The following is a 20,188-nucleotide window of genomic DNA, read 5'->3' as shown; positions in this document are numbered from 1 at the left end:
GTACGATGCAATATCATTTGCACATTGTTGATCCAAAATGTTAATTACTTTATCCTTCATATCCCACATATAAGTTCAGCAACCCTGATGCATCGGCACAACCAGGGGCGGAGACAGGGGGTGCGAGCAGGGGTCAGACACCCCCCATCGCCTGCCCCCCCCCATACATCATATGTTTCTTTCATGTACGATGCAATATCATTTGCACATTGTTGATCCAAAATGTTAATTACTTTATCCTTCATATCCCACATATAAGTTCAGCAACCCTGATGCATCGGCACAACCAGGGGCGGAGACAGGGGGTGCGAGCAGGGGTCAGACACCCCCCATCGCCTGCCCCCCCCCCTGTGATTTTTCTTAGGTACTAGCGTATACTAATGGCCCGACGTTCCAGTCCAAAGGCCCAGTACTACAGAATCCTAAGTTGTACGCACCACGAAAATAGGAATTCCTAATGTGCAGCCGTTTAGATTTAGTAGGTTCGTCCAGATTGACGGTTTCCTTTCGTTCGTGCCTTCGTGCATCCTTGTTCGCCGCCGCCTCGCGGCTCTGCCTGCCCCTCTCGTTAAAATTGAAAACCACTCCGCGATCGAATCCGCGGCAGGTCAGCTGCTTCACGGATCAATCTTGGAATCATACATTCATACCTCCACTTCAAGGTACGCCATCATACAACCGCAAGCTACTAATTTATCAGATTGTTTTTTACCTTTCTTTTCTAGTTTGTAGTCTGGGAGTCGGTGGCTGCTAGATGGGAGTAATATTTTCTGTCGCTTTGGATCTTTGTTTGCTTGGATATTTACCGCGCCTGAGCTGGATGATGTTCTCTCTTCGTGTTTGGTCAATATATGAAATCATAGGGGAAACCCCTCTTTTGCTCAAAAAATAAGTTATCAGATCGATTACACATTAGAGATTATAGGAGTATTTCTTAGTGAATTGGTACTATTGCTACAAGTCAAAGGTTCGATTCACTAATTGGATGCAATAAGATTTCAAATTGTACATCCAATTTCACCTTTCGTTTAATGTTTGCACGTCTTCTCTATTTCTGAGGGCCCTTATCAGCCATACACAATAGCATCGCCGACTCCAATATACGAGTATTTATTTTTCATCCGATTGGATAATCAACATGTTCAACCATGGTTCTTGTAGAGCAAAATTTGAACTAATAGAAATGTATATTTTTCTTTACATTACAGAAATATATGGCAGGACATTCATATAAGTGCCATATTTTCAGACTATATTCTTGTGGCGCGTCTCTTGAGCGATCATTATTTTTCTCGCCCCCTCATGTTCAAATCCTGGCTCCACCCCTGGGCACAACAATTACAAACTAAAATTATTATGCACAATTAAAGATACTGCATTAGAGATAGATAAGTCAAGACAACATTTTTAGATGGAAACATCATGTATTAAGAAATTACCATTATGGAAGGAGTAATGGCATACTTCATCTTGCTTTCAATAAAAATATTTTGTATTGACTTCACCTTTGTTACATTAATTTTAGCAAGGGTCAATGTATGCATGGTGTTGTCACTATAATTATCATTCGCTATTAGATATTTATGATGTAATCCTGAAATATCATAACAACAATACTTACAGAAAATTCCGGCTCAATGAAAATCCTTGTGAGATCTAGACCGGTCCATGTATAGTTGTTGCTATCCATTTGACGTACACTTTGGACACATGAACTGTGTATACCTCATGATCCAGTCTTTGTGCCAATTAATTGCTCTTCTATATCACTTTCATAAACTTTCACATGCCTTTGTTCATAATGTTTTATCCATAAGTTGTAATAATAAATATATTTAGTAGTAATATTGACATAATACAAATCTAGATAATGAGAAAGAATATGTTTACTTTCTTGCCAAATTCATCTTTTTTGTCGCTAAAATGCATTGATCAAGAGATTCACTTTGTAATTTAGTTGGCAGGTAGGATATCATTGTATCATACATTATATTATATATTTCACTTAAACAGAACTAACTTGTCTCTGGACAATCTCATGGTCACAGAAATCAGCAAAATCAACATGATGAGCACGAGTAATTTCAATTTAGTTGTAATCATGCTTGACCTTCATGTGCAAATCTAAAGAAAAGTTGTAAGCAAGTTGTTCCACAATCGATACACTTGATGTATCAGAATGGCCATCATCTAGTTCAACAATTTTGATACCTAGATTATCGATGGGATCATTCTTAGTAGTAATTGTCCTTTCCACATTTGAAACCTGAATGCAATTATTAATTAAGATAGTGGCATTGTTGAAAAATCATGCAGTAATTACTTCAAATAAGACTTTACCATTTTTGTCCCTCGCCATACTTTCCATTTCAATGTTATCCTCCACATTTCCTCCGGTTCTCGCAGAACCTTGATCTGTATAATTACATTAATAGAGAGAACAAAAAAGTGTTTGAACAAATATTATCTTTTTGAACTTGCATGAATATTACTGAGAAGAAGAACTTGTTTCAAAATGCTTGGCAGAATTTGATTACCTGAGAAAATAATGTAAGATAAAATATGTAGTAACAATCATTTAAAACTCAAGTATAATACATAATACAAAGTTTTTCGCCAATATTTGTTGACTTATTTGCTCTCTAAGGAAAGCATGGACTCAAGCCTCTCTTAGTGCAACGCATGCAAGTTTGATTTAACAACGAAGAATTTCTCTATAAATTCAATATCTTGCCTTATTATATCATTTTTGGTATTCCATTTGCAGTTTCTTTTAGCATGCACGAGCTTGAATTCTTGAGGTCTATAATGTCTCACCTTCAAATATAGTATTGATTTGTCAGGTAAATAAATTGCATTTTGGATTTTTAAAATGTAAAAATGAAAATTTACTATTTGTGGGTAAGTATCTCTTATGTGATAATTGAACTTTCCATTGGAGATACGTTGCGGATTCGTTGAAGGTGAGAAAAACTGCACGTTCTTTTAAACAACTTCAAATTTTTTTATACTTCCAGTATTGATTAATGAATCTTTTGGCAAAATGTCATTGAACAATCCAATTGATTGTGTTTTTCATGCAGCCATTGTCTTTCAAACTTTTCGGGAGCAAAAATGTCCCGTCGCCTATCAACTATAATCCTCAAATAGCATACAAGTTCTACTCTTTCAATCTAGAAACAAGGAGAACAAGATAATTGTATATTAATTTTTATACCATTTTTAAGCGGGACAACTAATTCAACGATGAGATACAAACCATGCATGCATCATATGTTGTTACACTATTTCTTTCTCTTCTTTGCAAAGGAGTGTTGGGGAACGTAGCATAAATTCAAAAAAATTCTACGTGTCACCAAGATCTATCTATGGAGTCATCTAGCAACAAGGGAGGAGTGGATCTACATACCCTTGTAGATCGCGCGCGGAAGCGTTCAAGAGAACGGGGTTGATGGAGTCGTACTCGTCGTGATCCAAATCACCGATGATCCTAGCGCCGAATGGACGGCACCTCCGCGTTCAACACACGTACGGAGCAGCGACATCTCCTCCTTCTTGATCCAGCAAGGGGGGAGGAGAGGTTGATGGAGATCCAGCAGCACGACGGCGTGGTGGTGGAAGTAGCGGGATTCCAACAGGGCTTCGCCAAGCGCTGCGGGAGGAGGGAGATGTGTCATGGGAGGGAGAGGGAGGCGCCAGGGCTTAGGTGTTGCTGCCCTCCCTTTCCCCCACTATATATAGGGCCAAGGGAGAGGGGGGGCGCAGCCTTGGCCCTTCCTCCAAGGAAGGGTGCGGCCAGGGAGGAGTCCATCCTCCCCAAGGCACCTAGGAGGTGCCTTCCCCCTTTAGGACTCTTTCTTTCCCTTATCTCTTGGCGCATGGGCCTCTTGGGGCTGGAGCCCTTGGCCCATATAGACCAAGGCGCACACCCCTACAGCCCATGTGGCCCCCCGGGGCAGGTGTACCCCCTTGGTGGACCCCCGGACCCCTTTCGGCACTCCCGGTACAATACCGATAATGCGCGAAACTTTTCCGGCGACCAAAACAAGACTTCCCATATATAAATCTTTACCTCCGGACCATTCCGGAACTCCTCGTGACGTCCGGGATCTCATCCGGGACTCCGAACAACTTTCGGGTTACCGCATACTAATATCTCTATAACCCTAGCGTCACCGAACCTTAAGTGTGTAGACCCTACGGGTTCGGGAGACATGCAGACATGACCGAGATGACTCTCCGGTTAATAACCAACAGCGGGATCTGGATACCCATGTTGGCTCCCACATGTTCCACGATGATCTCATCGGATGAACCACGATGTCAAGGACTTAATCAATCCCGTATACAATTCCCTTTATCTAGCGGTACGATACTTGCCCGAGATTCGATCGTCGGTATCCCGATACCTTGTTCAATCTCGTTACCGGCAAGTCTCTTTACTCATTTCGTAACACATCATCCCGTGATCAACTCCTTGATCACATTGTGCACATTATGATGATGTCCTACCGAGTGGGCCCAGAGATACCTCTCCGTTTACACGGAGTGACAAATCCCAGTCTCGATTCGTGCCAACCCAACAGACACTTTCGGAGATACCTGTAGTGTACCTTTATAGCCACCCAATTACGTTGTGACGTTTGGCACACCCAAAGCACTCCTACGGTATCCGGGAGTTGCACAATCTCATGGTCTAAGGAAATGATACTTGACATTAGAAAAGCTTTAGCATACGAACTACATGATCTTGTGCTAGGCTTAGGATTGGGTCTTTGTCCATCACATCATTCTCCTAATGATGTGATCCCGTTATCAATGACATCCAATGTCCATGGTCAGGAAACGGTAACCATCTATTGATCAACGAGCTAGTCAACTAGAGGCTTACTAGGGACATGGTGTTGTCTATATATCCACACATGTATCTGAGTTTCCTATCAATACAATTCTAGCATGGATAATAAACGATTATCATGAACAAGGAAATATAATAATAACTAATTTATTATTGCCTCTAGGGCGTATTTCCAACAAGGAGATCATAAGATTTATGTGCCACTTATCGTAGTCTCCAATCCAAGGCAGTTCATTATGTTTCCTTGGTACAATTTGTACTTGATTATCAATATAGAACATATGCATACATAGTTTGTAGTAGTATAGAACATACGACATTTCTTATAGTATTTGGCATTCACGTTATAACTTACTGGGAGAAAGAAGTGACAGCCATATAAGTATATGACATGACTATTTGACTCAATTTGTTGTTGTGCCTTATAATAGCATCAAGTAGATAATTTATGGCATATTCACACCAGTTATATTTTCCTATATAGTGGACTTACAAACGACTTACCAATAATCAATGATGGTGTAGTCATGTTTAGAAGAAAGTGTTACCAAATGACCCATGATAAATATCGCCTTTTCAGTTTCATTTGATAGCTCTATTATATCTCTAGCTTAAAAAATTGCTAGCCCCAAACGGTGAGAATCCTTCTCAACCATACCTATATTTGCCTTCAAGAAATCAATAGAAGCAGCAGTTGTCTGCCCATAAACGCCATCAATGTCTCTTGGTCTAGAAGGAATACCAAAAATTTTGTGCATATCTCCAGCAACTGTTGCACTTACAAGAAATGTATTAAACTTAAGATGTAGCCCCTCCCTCCCATAATATAAGAGCGTTTTTTACACTAGTGTAGTGTTAAAAACGCTCTTATATTATGGGATGGAGGGAGTACCTTTTTTATTTCAGGAAACTTCAACAACCATCAAATTTGATTTTCCAAAGCATGTTTTTTTGTAATGCGTAAACACAATAAAAACAGCATGAACATGATCTATCTTCAATCTAGATTTAGAGTTACATTTTTATCCTCATTTTTTACGCTTGGGTCATCCCCTTGAGTGTAATAATATTTTAAATTCCGCTAGATTTTGATGTTGCACTTGCTGAATAACTTGACTTAGAAGACATATGTATGTGACTAAAAGATAAAATTAGTCAATGTACCATAACAGTAGTTGTACATACTTATGATATAAATGTTTATCAATACTTGAACCTTTGAAACTAAATTATCAGACTATAAAATATTAACAACCAATATGATATGGCATCTAATACAATAAAATATATAATTCAACGGATTGCTCTTTAGCTTCATATTTCATATCACAAAACATACTATTATAGGTTGAAGTAACAACATAAAACAAAATAAAATTTCATATGTTGCTCCTCGACTCTCAGAGAGGTAAGATCATCAATCAATATATAGTAGGTTGCTGCTCACTTAACTAAGTAAGTTTTATAACTAGTGCCTACATTCCAATTTGCAGACTAATATTAGTCAATGAAGTCTCTGAAAGCTTATATATTGTATCTATAAAAACAATTGTATCTATTAAGTCGCAGAAGTCAAGTAAAAAAATGTAATAACATAAGCTTAAGTTGTTGTCCCTACAACTTGACTCAACATTGGCTTATGATTAGGTTTTTGTGTCTGTAACTAACATGTTCATTAAAATTGGCCAACTTTCTATTTCCCAAACTCTTTTACATAGATAAACTTACAACATCCATTCTTATTTGCGTCATAACATTTGACATCCAAAATTTCCTTAGTATAAATATTCAATAAGTCCAAGATCTGACTTTCGGGAAGAGAACAAACCAATAGAAGCGTTGTAACTTAACTCAACACTGATATACCGATTAAGTATTTGTGTCTGTAACTAACATGGTCGTTCAAATTTTCTAAGTTCACTTTTACGGTAACTACAAACATGTTGTAAATTTATCTATGTACCTTCATTATTATTTTTGTTCTAAGATTCGACAGCAAAACTTTCCTTACTACAAAGATTCACTAAGCCAATGATGTGAGTTCTTCAAAGTGAACAAGCTAGTAGAAGCACAAATAACAAAAAAAAGATTGAACACATAGCAAGCATATGCAATAGTTGCACCAACATGAATCTTCAATGCAGATCAAACATACAACAACATCTAAGCTCTGCAGCAAAATGTTCGGATATGACTCTGTTGTTGTTGTTACTATTGTTGATGTCTATGAGTGGTTGATAACAGAAACACTTCGGTCCCTTTTCACCTACACCATTACTGCTAGAACACAAGAGTTCTAGGAAAAGAGGAAGGTAATTGAAGAACAGGCAATGAGGAAGAAAAAGAACAGAGTGAATGGTTTTTCCACAACTCTACCGTTTTACTACAAAACTTGTTGCACACCGACTATTTTATCGAAATATGTGTACCCTCGAAACTGATCCCACAAAAACATATATATTGCTTTCCATTTATGATCAGTTTACAAATATTTGCAAAGGGCTGTATGAGGGGAAGTAGGTGATATACACAAACGGCGTTTTGAATCTTGACGCAGACCGGCGGTCAACTGCCCCTGATGCATGTCACAAATACTCTTCCGTAAGAGCATCTACAACCGGACCCTTCAAATCCGTCTCAAACGCCTGGGCAGGCCGCCCGGTCACTACTTGTTCATGATTTTTTGACCTAGACGGGCCTCTCAAACGGCCCTCAAACGCCCGGGCTAACCCCGCCCCCCATACCCAGCCCAAATATGAAGTGGATATGGGGACGTCCGGGCACGCCTGCCAAGTCGAACCCGGCCCATGCTAGCTCACCCGACCCCATAAAAAATTCTTCCCATCCACTCGCCGGACCAAACCCTAGCCACTTCACTCCCCTCCCCTCTACTTCCCTCCGCCACCCAATCTCATCTCCGGCTCCTTCCGATCCTCTTCGGCATGACGGGTAGCGGATCCGAGTCCTTCACCTCCAGATCCGTCGACCCCGATCTCATCCCGCGCGGCCCCGAGGAGGAGATGGTCGTCCGGCTTGCGCTCCGCCGCGCCCGGGAGGAGGCCCGTGAACGGCTGCGCTCAGACTCCATCCGTCGAGAATCCATTGCTTCCGCCCAAATGGAGCATGGATCCGGCGCTAGGCCGGCCATAGCTGCCTCGCCGGAGGCCTTACGGTCCATCTGGCGTCCGAACGCGCTCGCGGACTCGCAACCCCTTCAATGGCGCGCCGAGCATCGGGGCGCACCATGAGCCTCGTCCGCCGCGGCCATGGCACGACGTGCTCGCCGTGCAAGGCACCGGGCGCGGGAGGCGGCGGCGGATGTCGGCAAGGCAGAGTCACATTCTCCGGTGCCCCGTATGGCGCATCAGTCCAGGCGCCGCAACCGCATCGTGGTGGATGTCGGCGGCTCGTCCTCGGATGGATCTATCATCGATCTGACGTCCACCGGCACCGTTCGGTTCTGGTCTCCGATGAGAAAGAGTAGGGCAAGGGAGACAGCGGGGCCTTGAGTCCCATGAGCCAGCTATTTATTTAGCTTGGAACCCCTACTTAATTTAGGGTAAACTTGATCGATCGTGAAAAGAAAAACTAAAAACCACAGAAAACGAGTTCAACGGAAGACCTGACACGTAGGTACTTACACTGACAAGAATTTGAGCAGTCAAGCACGGCACAGAGACATCGACAGATTGGAAAAATATTGCCGCCGGCTGCCCCCTAGTGTAAGGAAGCCCTTCTGGCCTCATACCAAAATTTAACACCACCAAGACACGGCAGACACCATCATCATCAAACATTTAGCTTCCTCGCAGCTTCGCGAGTTCATTGACACCGCACATTGGCAAGTCGTCCAAAGATAAGTCAAAGCAAGTTTGGCCATGTTGGAAAGAACACGTCAAGCGAGGACTAGTACGCACCGGTGGTACCAATTCAAACGACTTGATGAGTTGATCACACTGCGGTCGTCCAGCCTATATAAATTTGGCCCTCCACTGCCACTCACCGAAGCACTTAAGAGAAGCTCACTAGCTAGGCACGCACGATGAAGACTGCCATTGCAGCAGCCGCTCCCCTCCTCCTATTCCTGGCCCTGGCCGCCATGGCAGGCGCCGTGACGTTCGACGCGACGAACACGGTTCCGGACTCCGCCGGCGGGCAGAGATTCGACCAGGACGTTGGCGTCGACTACGCCAAGCAGGTGCTCTCCGAGGCCTCGTCCTTCATCTGGACCACCTTCAACCAGCCCAACCCGGAAGACCGGAGGGACTACGACTCCGTCACCCTCGCTGTGGTTGACAACATCGAGCCTGTGGCCCAGACCTCCGGGAACGCTATCCAACTCCGAGCCCAGTATGTCGCCGGCTTCGACGAGGGCGACGTCAAGAAGGAGGTAATAAATCGAATTCTGCACCCAGGCCGCACGGCGCGACATACCTTCATGTATAGCTTCTTAAGTTTCAAACACGAGATTGATGCGCGCGCTCGCAGGTGAAGGGCGTGCTGTACCACGAGGCGACGCACGTGTGGCAGTGGAACGGGCAGGGCAGGGCGAACGGCGGGCTCATCGAGGGGATCGCCCACTACGTGCGGCTCAAGGCCGACCTCGCGCCGACGCACTGGCGCCCGCAGGGGAGCGGCGACCGTTGGGACGAGGGGTACGACGTGACGGCCAAGTTCCTGGACTACTGCGACTCCCTCAAGGCCGGGTTCGTGGCGGAGATGAACAGCAAGCTCAAGGACGGATACAGCGACGACTACTTCGTGCAGATCCTGGGGAAGAGCGTAGACCAGCTGTGGAACGACTACAAGGCCAAATACCCCCAGCCCCAGGGCTGATCAATCGATGCAGATATATTCGTATAATGCATGCAGTTTGTTGCTGTATGTGTACCGTTCTACGTCTACGTACCGATACAGTATACTTGTATTACTATACAGTTGCTGTACTGTCTGGAATGGAATAAATCAACGTTGGCACGAATTGAGGAGACAAATGGTGTCAGAGAGAAGAGTTCTTGGCCAGATGGTTATTCTACCATGCACGGGGTATCCACCGTCCACCGCTGTCGTGAGATTGCCGCATTTTGTGATTGTTGGCAAAATTTATTGTGTTTCAAAGTAATACATGACGTTTCACTAGGTTTTTTTTCTTGTTTTATAAAATGTATCATAGTGTTTCATTGTGTACAGTGGCGGAGCCAGGAAATTTGAATGGACAGGGCCAAGAGCTGCTAAACTTGCTTGGGGAGGGCCAGACCAATGGAAAACAAAGCGAATACACTGTTTTAGTAGAAATACTTAGTGTCCTAGTGAAAATATTTGCATGTTGGCCTGGGCCCGGGCCCTGGCTAGCACCCCTGTCTCCGCCACTGATTGTGTATAGCAATTCACTTGAAAATAGCTCAGATGGTTCGTTCATCATCGATAAGATTTACACCGGAGGAGCGTATCAGATCCAAGAAGCGAAGACTCAACGTCTCGAGACCAACTCCTGAAACCCTACTCTGCTATGTCGTTTTTATGCTTAGCTTTTTTCAATCTTAGTATAAATTATTGTCTAGCCCGATCACCAAACTCTATTGTTCGGATTGAATCAAGTTTGTTACCCCAAATTCGGGGTCTCTTATATCCGCCTTTGCGTCTTTATTAAATTTGTTAATCTTGCTCAATAATTTACTTAAGTATGATTTTTGTCTAGCGGTTTGATTTTGGTCCCCAAGCCAGACTTGGGGGTTGTTAAATCCTTTACCTTAACGAGAGCCGCTAGTCGGCATCTATGTGCTTTCTTCCTTAGTCGTTTTGCTGCATTTTTCTTTTGCTCTGGTCTTCGGTTCGTGTCTTTGGCCAACCAGACGGGTTGTCTGGCTTCTCTGTTTGCCTCTTAGTTTCCACTAGTTCGGCTAAGATTGGCCTTTGAAGCACTCCATATTTGCCTTATGGCCGAGGAGGTTGAAGATGATAACTGGCTAGCTCAAGTTCTTCAAAACCAAATGCATGGTAAGTTTTTTTAACATAATACAGACGCGGACGCTTACACATACGCACATACACTAAAGCATGATGGAAACATAAATAACTTTTAAGACCAAATTAGTATTTGGCGCCAAAATAAATAGTAGCAGCTGAAACTTGGAGATTTTTTACACCATTTCTCCTTGGCATTCGGAGAACAAACTAGTACTCTTCCAGGCGGCGGTCTTGCTGGGTTGACATAATCCATCTCGCATAAAAGAAGTTGTCCGGATTCACCTCTTACTCGTCCAGCCCCATGGATCCGACCTCGGCAATAGGACAAATGTCGAACACGGACAAATGGTTCTGGAGCATGTCCCACGCCTGGTGTGCTCCCTCCCGGGATGCGGATGACTTCACGAACCTATCCGGAGTGGTGCCTCCTGAAGCGAAGGTTGAGTTCGAAGAGGTTTCATGGGGTCACCTCAACGGGCCAGAGCCTAACCTGTGGCCGGTCAAAGATCGATGACTCAAATGGTGTGTTGCAAGTTGCCAAGGTTGCAGAACTGTCCTCGTGATTCGTGGTCATTGTAGGAGAAGTTGGGCCTTGGGGATGAAGCGGTCTTGCAGTTGGCAGAAACCTGTTGAAGACGCCGAGCCGTCTGAAATCATCGATGGTGTAGGATCGTAAGTAGGCTAGAGGGGGATGATTAGACTACTTGACCAAATAAAAACTTATCATTTTCTCAGTTTTAGTTGTAGGCAAATCTTAGCAACTATCACAAGTCAAGCAACACCCTACACATGCAAGTCTAAAGAGTGGGCAATGGAAAGTAAAGATTTTGCATATGTACGTAAAGGAGGGGTCGAAGATATTAAACGCAATGAAGACATGGAGATTTTTGGCGTGGTTCCGATATGTGGCACTATCATGCATCCACGTTGATGGAGGTTTCAACCCATGGATGATAATGGTTGCGTGAGTCCACGGAGGGCTCCACCCACGAAGAAGCAACCCTGTCTATTCCACCATGGCTTACGCCCATGAAGGACTAGCCTCACTTGGGGTACATCTTCACGAAGTAGGCGATCTACTTGCCCTTACAAACTCCTTGGTTCAACTCCACATGATTTGGAGGCTCCTAAGTGACACCTAACCAATTTATGATACACCACTCTTGAAAAGGTAACATGTGTTGTTGTTGATGATGAATTCCTTGCTCTTGTGCTTCAAAAGATAATCTCCTCAACACTCAATCATTCTCTTCATGATTTGGCTTGGGTAGGAGAAGGATTGGAGTGGAAAGCAACTTGAGGGGGCTAGAAATCAAGGATCAAATGGTTGGAGTGGAATCCCTTGATCTCAACACAAGTGTAGGTGGTTCTCTCTCAAAAAATGGATATGGGAAGTGGTGGCTTCATCCTGGTTGCTCTCTCTGAGAGTAGGAGGTGGGTGGGGGTATATATAGACTTCACCAAAAATCCAACTGTTACTCACTTTTATGCACAACTCGGTGGCACCAAAAATAAATCTCGGAGGCACCAACTAGTGCAAAAGATTCGAACATTAGACATTTCGATGGGACCGGATGAATCCACTCGATGGGGCCAATTTGTGATGACCTAAGAAGTTACCTCATCTCGTTAATTCTGATCGGTTACTAAGTACTTCCGAAGTGAAATCGATTGGTTGCAGAGAGTTGGCACATGCACTTCGGTGGGACTGAATGCCATCTCGGTAAGATCGGGTTTCTAGGGTTTAGGCAGTGGCTCTGTCTGGTGTATTTCAGTGGGTCCGGGTGTGTCTGTTTCGATGGGACGGAGATGAACTTTAGGGTTCTGTACAGATTGGATTTGTGAGGTTGTGGCTGAGGTTTTTGGAGCAATATCTTCGAGCAAATGACTCATGATCAAAATCTCATCCCCTTATAATAGTATTGGCTTTCCTATGGACTTAGTATGATCTTGAATCACTTAATAAAAAAGTAGAGTCTTGGAGCTTTTGCCAGTGTATGTCCTTTGCATTTTGAGGGGTCCACATTCACATGTCCTTGTCATACCTACATTGAACTTTTCTGAAACAATCTTTGAATAGGCATTAGTTCAATGACATATATGTTGTTATTAATTACCAAAACCACTTGGGGATTAGTTGCATTTTCAGATGACGCAGATCATATCCGCTACCATGGTGCGGGCTACTGTGAAGGAGAATCTAGCTTCATCTTCCATGGTGATGTTGAGCGTGCGGTAGTCTCCACCGATGATAGTCACCAGGAATTGAGCAAGCAGCTGGCAGTCGATGGAGAAAGGCAACTGAATGAACCTGGCCGACACGCGGCAGCCTTGCGGTGGCAACGTGGCATCTCGAGTGACCATAGAGCGGTGTCTGAGCCAAGCACGAATCTCGTGTCGGTTGACCATGTCTTGTGGGAAGCTTGGCAGCTATGGGAGAGATTGACACGTATGCATGGCCACGAGTTGGTGATGTTGGCGCGTAGCTTTGTGGATGGAAAGAGTAGGAGATCGTGGGGAGAGTGATGGCTTTTCCCGCAAGCAAGATTTCTGAATTTCATCGGAGAACCGAGAAACGGTAGGTGAGTGCATCGCATGCATGAACGCGGATGTCGGCCATGCAACCGCCCATAGTGGCCTGCAGAAGCGTCGCAGCTATTGTGGAGTCAGGCTTGGCCTTGGAGAAGGAGAAGACAATGTATAGATGGTGGTCTAGGTGTAGTTCCATGCCGTTTATTGGGGAACGAGGGCGATAAGTGGGATGGAGTTGGTGCGGGAAGGGGGAGGGAGAGCGCCATTCACATGGCCAAAACTACGCCATCCGTTAGAGACGGATCAGAGGCCCTTGCAAAAAAAAAGAGACAAGATCGAGGCATGTGGTGTCTTTGTCATCGACGCCCTCCAGCCATTACAATGTTGTTCTTGGGCGACGATGCTCACTCTCCTTCTCCGCTGGTACCCTTTCTTGGTTTCTTGTCTCCACTTATTTCATGATTTTTTTTCAAATCATAATTCATGTCTCGTTGTGCTAATTTATTGATGTGGGTGTTGTGCTAATTCAGGTCGTGCAGGACACTGCTATTTTTCTGCTGTGTTGTGCATATGGAAGAGGGGTGAATCCCAACTCAAGCGAAACATTCCATTGCCCTCGTTGTACAAGAACACGAACTTCCTCATCGTTTTGGTACTATTCCACATCTCCCGAGTATACATGGCATTTCGAAATCCGAGGAAAGGAGATAATTAGAAAACCAGGTACATTTACTCTTATATTGAAACCGTTCATGTAGCCCATCAGGTTATTTCGATATGAGATATCATCTGTTTTATTTCAAAAATGATGCTTAAGATAGTCATGCATACAGCATTTATCCTCAGTTTTAGTTTTTATCTAATACTCAATTCCTACGGGTAAGAACTTTATAACTCATCGTTGATGCCAGGCAAGAAACATCGGCCTAATTAGCAACGCACCTGACCGCTTAAGACTGATCACAGCAGGGAGTAACATAGAGTAGTAACTTGCCGATGTTACTAGTCTATGTTACTACCTCCATAGTGGGTAGTAACATATGATTGGTATCATAGAATAGTTCATTTATTAGACTATAGACTCATTATGTCTTGAAATATGTGATATTACAATAACTAGCTAAGAGGGTGCTTGGATCCAAGGGACTATTTTTAGTCTGACTAAAAATAGTCTCTTTTAGAGGCTAAAGTTCCAAGCACCCCTGACTAAAGAGAGGTTAGGACTAGTCTTGAGGCTAAAAAATTTTAGTCATAGAAAACCTACTAAAATATGTATTAGCTCTCTTTCTCTCTCTCCTCATTTAATTCCTCTCCTTTAACACATGCGAGTTCTGGATTGGAGGGTTTGGAGGATAATAAATGCTCAATAACTTGATTTTAGTCTCTTTAGTATTTGGATCCAAGCATGGGTGAGGCTAGCAAGTTTTAGTCCTACTACTTTTAGTCATGGGACTAAAACGTATCCAAGCACCCTCTGTTACCACAAACCTCTCTCTCTTCATTAATTAGCTGTCACATAAGCAATCTTGTATTGAAATGTGTGATGTTACTAGTTAAGTTACTCCCGTGACTAGTCTAAGGCTGATCGTAATGGTAGTATCATAGCTAGTATTATGCATACCAACTACTCCATCCGTTTCTAAATACTTGTCTTTCTAGGCATTTCAACAAGTGACTACATACGGAGCAAAATGAGTGAATCTATACTCTAAAATATATCTACATACATCTGTATGTAGTAGTCATTTGAAATGTCTAGAAAGATAAATATTTAGAAACGGAGGAAGTATGACTATTTTGCCGAGGTGGCATAGAATTAAATGAAGAAAGAGAGCGTTGATTATCATATCATAATACCATATCATATTAAATGCTATGCTAATACGTGTCATGCATGACAATAAATAAGGCTACCTACAATATTAGTATATAATATTATGCATTATGGAGGTAGTATCATATCTTAGTAGGCTGTTTGTTACAAGCAGCCTAAGAGGCACGCCAGCACCCCAGCCACTAAGGTTCAATTCAGACTAAAAACATGCTCACTTGTGATTATTTGATCACATGTACTCCCTCGCTCGATGTTATTGCAATAAATTTACGAGTATCGTTGGCATCTTATATTATACTGTAGTAGGACAGAGGATCTTATATATTATAAGTACAGTAGGACAGAGGAAGTAATTGAGAAAAATATCCAGAATGATTGTTCTAAGCACAGGTACCCATTGAAAAATTCCTTGCCAGACGTACACTGAATCCATGGCGCTAATCCAACTCCGTCACTGATCACACCACCTGATCAATCACTGTCGATCTCTGGGCTCTGGGCCTCGGCGTAGGCGTAGGTGAGGCCGCACTTGCCGCAGGCGTGGCGGTCGGCGTGCGCCGCCATGAAGGTCCCGGCGCCGCAGTCCGGGTTGGGGCACTCCTTGCGCAGCCTCTCCACCTTGCCCGTCGCGTCGTCCACCCTGTAGTAGCCCAGCACGGCGAGCGGGGTCTTCTCGCGCTCGTGCTTGACCTTCTTGGGCGTGGAGTAGGTCTTCTTCTTGCGCTTCTTGGCGCCGCCGCGGAGGCGGAGCACCAGGTGCAGCGTCGACTCCTTCTGGATGTTGTAGTCGGCCAGCGTGCGCCCGTCCTCCAGCTGCTTCCCGGCGAAGATGAGCCGCTGCTGGTCCGGCGGGATCCCCTCCTTGTCCTGGATCTTGGCCTTGACGTTGTCGATCGTGTCCGACGACTCCACCTCCAGCGTGATCGTCTTCCCCGTCAGCGTCTTCACGAAGATCTGCATCTTGCCCCCGTTTGCCGGTCACCGAGATTTATGACCTGTTTCGTCGGGCGGCGGCGGCGTGTATTGGGAGCTTTGGGTGGCTGGGCGATGTCGCGGCCCATGGTGGGGTGGAGATGGGGTTATATGTAAGCCTGGTTCGTTTGATTGGCCGTCCGATCCGCGACGGACGCCTGTGATCGAGCGGGTCTGAACCGACTCGTGAACGAGCCGGACACGGCAAGGACCCGTGAGACGGAGACCAGACCAGAGAAGTAAAACCAAAGCGGCGCACGCGACGCCTGGAACGAGGAGAGGAGAGAGAGCCGGTGGAGCGCGCGGCGAGCGGAGGCAGAGGGGCGCCGCGTTCGCCCGGCGAGAGAGGCGATGTCGTCCATCGGCTCCTCTAACATTGGCTTCCAGGTCCGTCCCTCGCTTGGTTTCTTCCCCTGCCCATCCATCCTTCCCCGCCCACGCTGGGGATTAGGGTTTGATGCTTTGTTGCCTTGCGTATGCCTGATGGTCGTGTGTTGTTGGGTTGCTGCAGCTGCTGAAGAAGTCCGGGTGGAAGGAGGGCACCGGCCTCGGTGCGCAGGAGCAGGTCTGTGTCCCTATTCTCTTTTCTCTTCTCCCCGATCAAGATCTCATCTGCCCATTTTCACCCAATCCGTGTGTTAGTTTTAGGGATAATTTTGTTAGTTGTAGCATGGCACTCCTAACACGAGGCTTAGTTCTCCTTGTTTTTCTATTCTTGGTACTAGATTATATGATCCATTGTGAATCAAATTGTTCTGTGTTTCTCCAAGTGTTGTAAGAGTCTTATTACTGGTCTTTGAGATCATTGCGGATCAAATTGTCTCATATTGTGGACTTCACAAAATGATAAAGGGCGTGCTGAAATTAGTTTGGTTTCTGGGTAATGATCACAGTCGGACAAATAAAGCTAAATACTTGAATTTGTTAACTATAAACAACTTACCTTCGCTTCTTGTATAATCTTGTTCACTTCACAAGCTCAGGAGTAACTGTATAACTGAACACATCCATGGGTTTTAAAATAAACAAATGCACGGTTGGCCGTCTGCTATATAACAAGTTGTGATTACACACTTGGAAGGAGCCAGCTTGTTACTTATAGTTGCCTAGCTACTCCTGGATTATTTCTGTTTGTGTACTCACTTGTCCAAACTGTCATGAAACAGGGGCGTTTGGAACCAGTAGAAACTCGTGTCAAGAACAACAAACGCGGTTTAGGTTCCAAAGAACCAAAGCCAAAGCCAAAGGTTGAGGATGATGTTGAAACAGCTCCTAGTAAAAGACCCAAGGTGAGCAAAGCATTCTTGTTGACTTGATTCCAGAACTGTTTTGTTGTAGTCCATAGGTTCTGCCGAATTCACAAAATTTGTTTACTACTCCCCTCCATTCACTATTATAAGATGTTCTAACTTTTTTTCTGAATCGGATGTATATAGACGTGTTTTAATGTGTTTGTTTACTCACTTCAATCCATATGTAGCCATATTGAAATATCAAAACATCTTATAATAGTGAACAGAGGGAGTACTATTTACTGATTACAGATTCTTTGTGTGGTACTGTTGAAAAAAGTGTATGTGTTTATATATAGTTATTAAATTAAACAAACGTAACACGTTATATTGGATGCTCATCAATTTCTTTCAGCAGAATATTTGTAAGGTTTAGAAGATAATACTGATGTGTCCTTTGTACATTTCTGCATCTCGAACCAGCGTACTTGTAGTCATCACTGATCTGACTTTCCCTTTTCATCAATGATCTGACTTAATGCCACAAATATGTTGCTATTGTCAGCAGGATGCGCCGGTAACGAAGAAGGCAAAGTTGGCCGCAAAGAGGATACGGAAGATGCAGGAAGAGGAGAAGAAAGCACAAGAGAGGGAATTCGAAATTGCTTTCTTCAGGGAATTTTGGCCTGATAATGTATAAACAACAAACCTGACAGCGTTGCACCCGTTGGCATCAACTGATAATGCCATTGTACAGCTTATCGATGCTTTTGCAGTTTGCAACTGCTGTTCACTCTTTCTGTCTTTGTTCTCTTCCAAGTGTTACATTTATTCAGTTGTAGATATTTGTGCCCTGCAGAGATATGGTGTAACTTGTAACAGACGTTCTTTGATTGAAGAAAATGTCACTTGGGTTTTTTACTACTGCTGGGGTAATATTAGAGCATCTCCAGCCGTTCGGTACCCCAACGGCGCTTGTAGGCGAAAAATAGCGTCTCTCGGGGCCTTGCCGGCGATAATTTTGGCGTGGGGGGAACTGATTCCCAACCGCGACCACAACGGCATCGGCCAAAAAAAATTAAAAAAGCCCAAAGTAGACAAAATTCAGTTAATTTGGATGATTTCATTGATATTTAGGTGAATTTACATAGATACAAACGTAAAACTACTCCTTAATTCACGCCGAGGAGGTTGTAGAAGACGTTGTTCTCGTCGCCGTCGCTCGGCCGCCCGTCCTTCGGGGCGTGCTTGCTGCAGCCCTGCCCTGGATTGCCGCTGTGAACTGGCTGGCTCAGCGCAGTGACCTCATCGTCGCTGTCAGAGAGCATGATGACGCTGCCCTCGTCGGGGTCGTGGCGCTGCCCTCGTCGCGGCCGTGGCGCCGCTCGGCGATTTCTTCCAGAGCACGGCGCTAGCGCTCCATCTCCTGCACCACGTAGTCCGCGCACGACCAGGCGAGGCCGCTCTCGAGGTCGACGGCCATGTCCTTGTGCTCATGCTTCACTACGGTCGCCGCCGGCTCCTTCTTCGGCTTGACCAAGCGCATGTGACCGCAGAGAGGGGAAGGGACGTGGCCGCCCTCGTTTATGACGAGGTTGCCGCCGCGGCTGCGCAGACGGAGCGGCCTCTCCTGCGACTCGGGCTTGACGGGGAGGAGTGCCGCCCGCGCCGACCTGGAGGAGTGGGAACCAGAGGACGACGAGGACGGCGTGTCCATGCGCCTCGGCATCCAGGAGCTTCCGCGGCGACGAGAGAAGGACGGCGTCGGGTACTCCAGCTGTGGCTCATTGCCGCCCTCGATGTGCGCAAGCACGGCGAGGAGAGTCCGCCCGGGCGCCCCGCCATTGACGGCGGCCCTCCGAGTTGTGGCACCCCCTCTGTGCCGGGCCGCCGTTGGTGGACGCCAGCTGCTCAACATGGCGTCGCTGGAAGTACGCGGTCCACAGCGCATGGTTGTCCGCTGTGTACCATGGTTGTTGCCACGCTTGCTCCGGCATGTTGGCCCGGATCGCCGCGATCTCGGCGGGGCGTTCCGCGTCAGAGGGCGGCGGAGGCACGGGGATGCCGCCTGCGCTCAGCCGCCATGCGCCCGTCGCGTGCATGTCGGACGGCGTCGGGTAGTTGGCCTCCTGCAGCAGGCGAGCCTCCCACTCGTGCAGCCAGTGGCGGCCGAAGCCCTTGGCCGCCACCTCGTCGCCGGGGAACCTCTCCGCCATGGCGAGTGTGGACGGTGAAGGGCAGTTTTTTGGGCGAGAAAGGTGGTCGGCACTGGAGCGGTGCAGGCGAGAGAGAGATAGCTTGGCGAGTTTGCGGCGAGCGGCGGCGAAGGTCGGCTTTTATAGCGGTGAGAGGGCGGGAGCGGTGTGGACGCATGGAGCGAAAGGGCGGGACGCGCAACGGGATTGGGCAGGGACGCGCGGCGGTAGCTCCCATCCGTCCTTGATCAATGGAAGGCTGACCGGCGACCACATTGATTCGTGCGGGAGCCGAGGCGAGGTGATCAAGACGACGAAGCATATTCGTTGACTCGGCGAGCCCACGGGGGGGGGGGGGGATCTAGCGTGGGTTGTTTTCGTGCCATTTTTCTTTCCCCCGGCGCCCCGGTCGCCCCCCAGCGTGCTGGGTTCGGTCTGGGCCCGCCGACGCTAATTTCGACCCAAACCGATAAAAATTGGGCTCCTGAGGGCGTGACTGGACGCTTTTTTTGCGCCGGCGATAGAAAAAGTGCCTTGGGGGCCTCTGGTGGGGGGGGGGGGGGGGTGGCAGCACCTTTGAGATGTACCAGTTCACCAG

The 20,188-nt window shown here is 45.8% G+C and overlaps 3 protein-coding genes across 4 annotated transcripts; 2 read left to right on the top strand and 1 right to left on the bottom strand.

Annotated features, from left to right (window-relative positions):
- Positions 1 to 8,853: 8,853 nt before the first annotated feature.
- LOC125506988 lies at positions 8,854 to 9,839 on the top strand. The gene is made up of 2 exons (XM_048671696.1): positions 8,854 to 9,248; positions 9,347 to 9,839. Exons 1-2 carry the CDS (start codon positions 8,901 to 8,903, stop codon positions 9,692 to 9,694), a joined length of 696 nt encoding a protein of 231 aa, XP_048527653.1. The 5' UTR covers positions 8,854 to 8,900; the 3' UTR covers positions 9,695 to 9,839.
- Positions 9,840 to 15,457: 5,618 nt separating this feature from the next.
- On the bottom strand, positions 15,458 to 16,257 carry LOC125506966 (ubiquitin-40S ribosomal protein S27a-2-like). The gene has a single exon (XM_048671676.1). The coding sequence runs from the start codon at positions 16,149 to 16,151 to the stop codon at positions 15,663 to 15,665; it is 489 nt and encodes a 162-aa protein (XP_048527633.1). The 5' UTR covers positions 16,152 to 16,257; the 3' UTR covers positions 15,458 to 15,662.
- Positions 16,258 to 16,372: 115 nt separating this feature from the next.
- Positions 16,373 to 18,319, top strand: LOC125506973 (G patch domain-containing protein 11-like). Of its 2 annotated transcripts, none has more exons than XM_048671689.1 (4): positions 16,373 to 16,550; positions 16,675 to 16,728; positions 17,330 to 17,452; positions 17,964 to 18,319. In XM_048671689.1, the coding sequence occupies exons 1-4, from the start codon at positions 16,515 to 16,517 to the stop codon at positions 18,093 to 18,095; spliced, it is 345 nt and encodes a 114-aa protein (XP_048527646.1). In that variant the 5' UTR covers positions 16,373 to 16,514; the 3' UTR covers positions 18,096 to 18,319. The 2 variants fall into 2 exon arrangements, with proteins under 2 accessions (XP_048527646.1, XP_048527640.1); XM_048671683.1 differs by having other exon boundaries at positions 17,961 to 18,319.
- The last annotated feature ends 1,869 nt before the right edge of the window (positions 18,320 to 20,188 follow it).

Source organism: Triticum urartu, chromosome 1 (genome assembly GCF_003073215.2).
Source record: "Triticum urartu cultivar G1812 chromosome 1, Tu2.1, whole genome shotgun sequence".
Lineage (NCBI taxonomy): Eukaryota > Viridiplantae > Streptophyta > Magnoliopsida > Poales > Poaceae > Triticum > Triticum urartu.
This window is presented reverse-complemented; position numbering and strand designations above follow the sequence as displayed.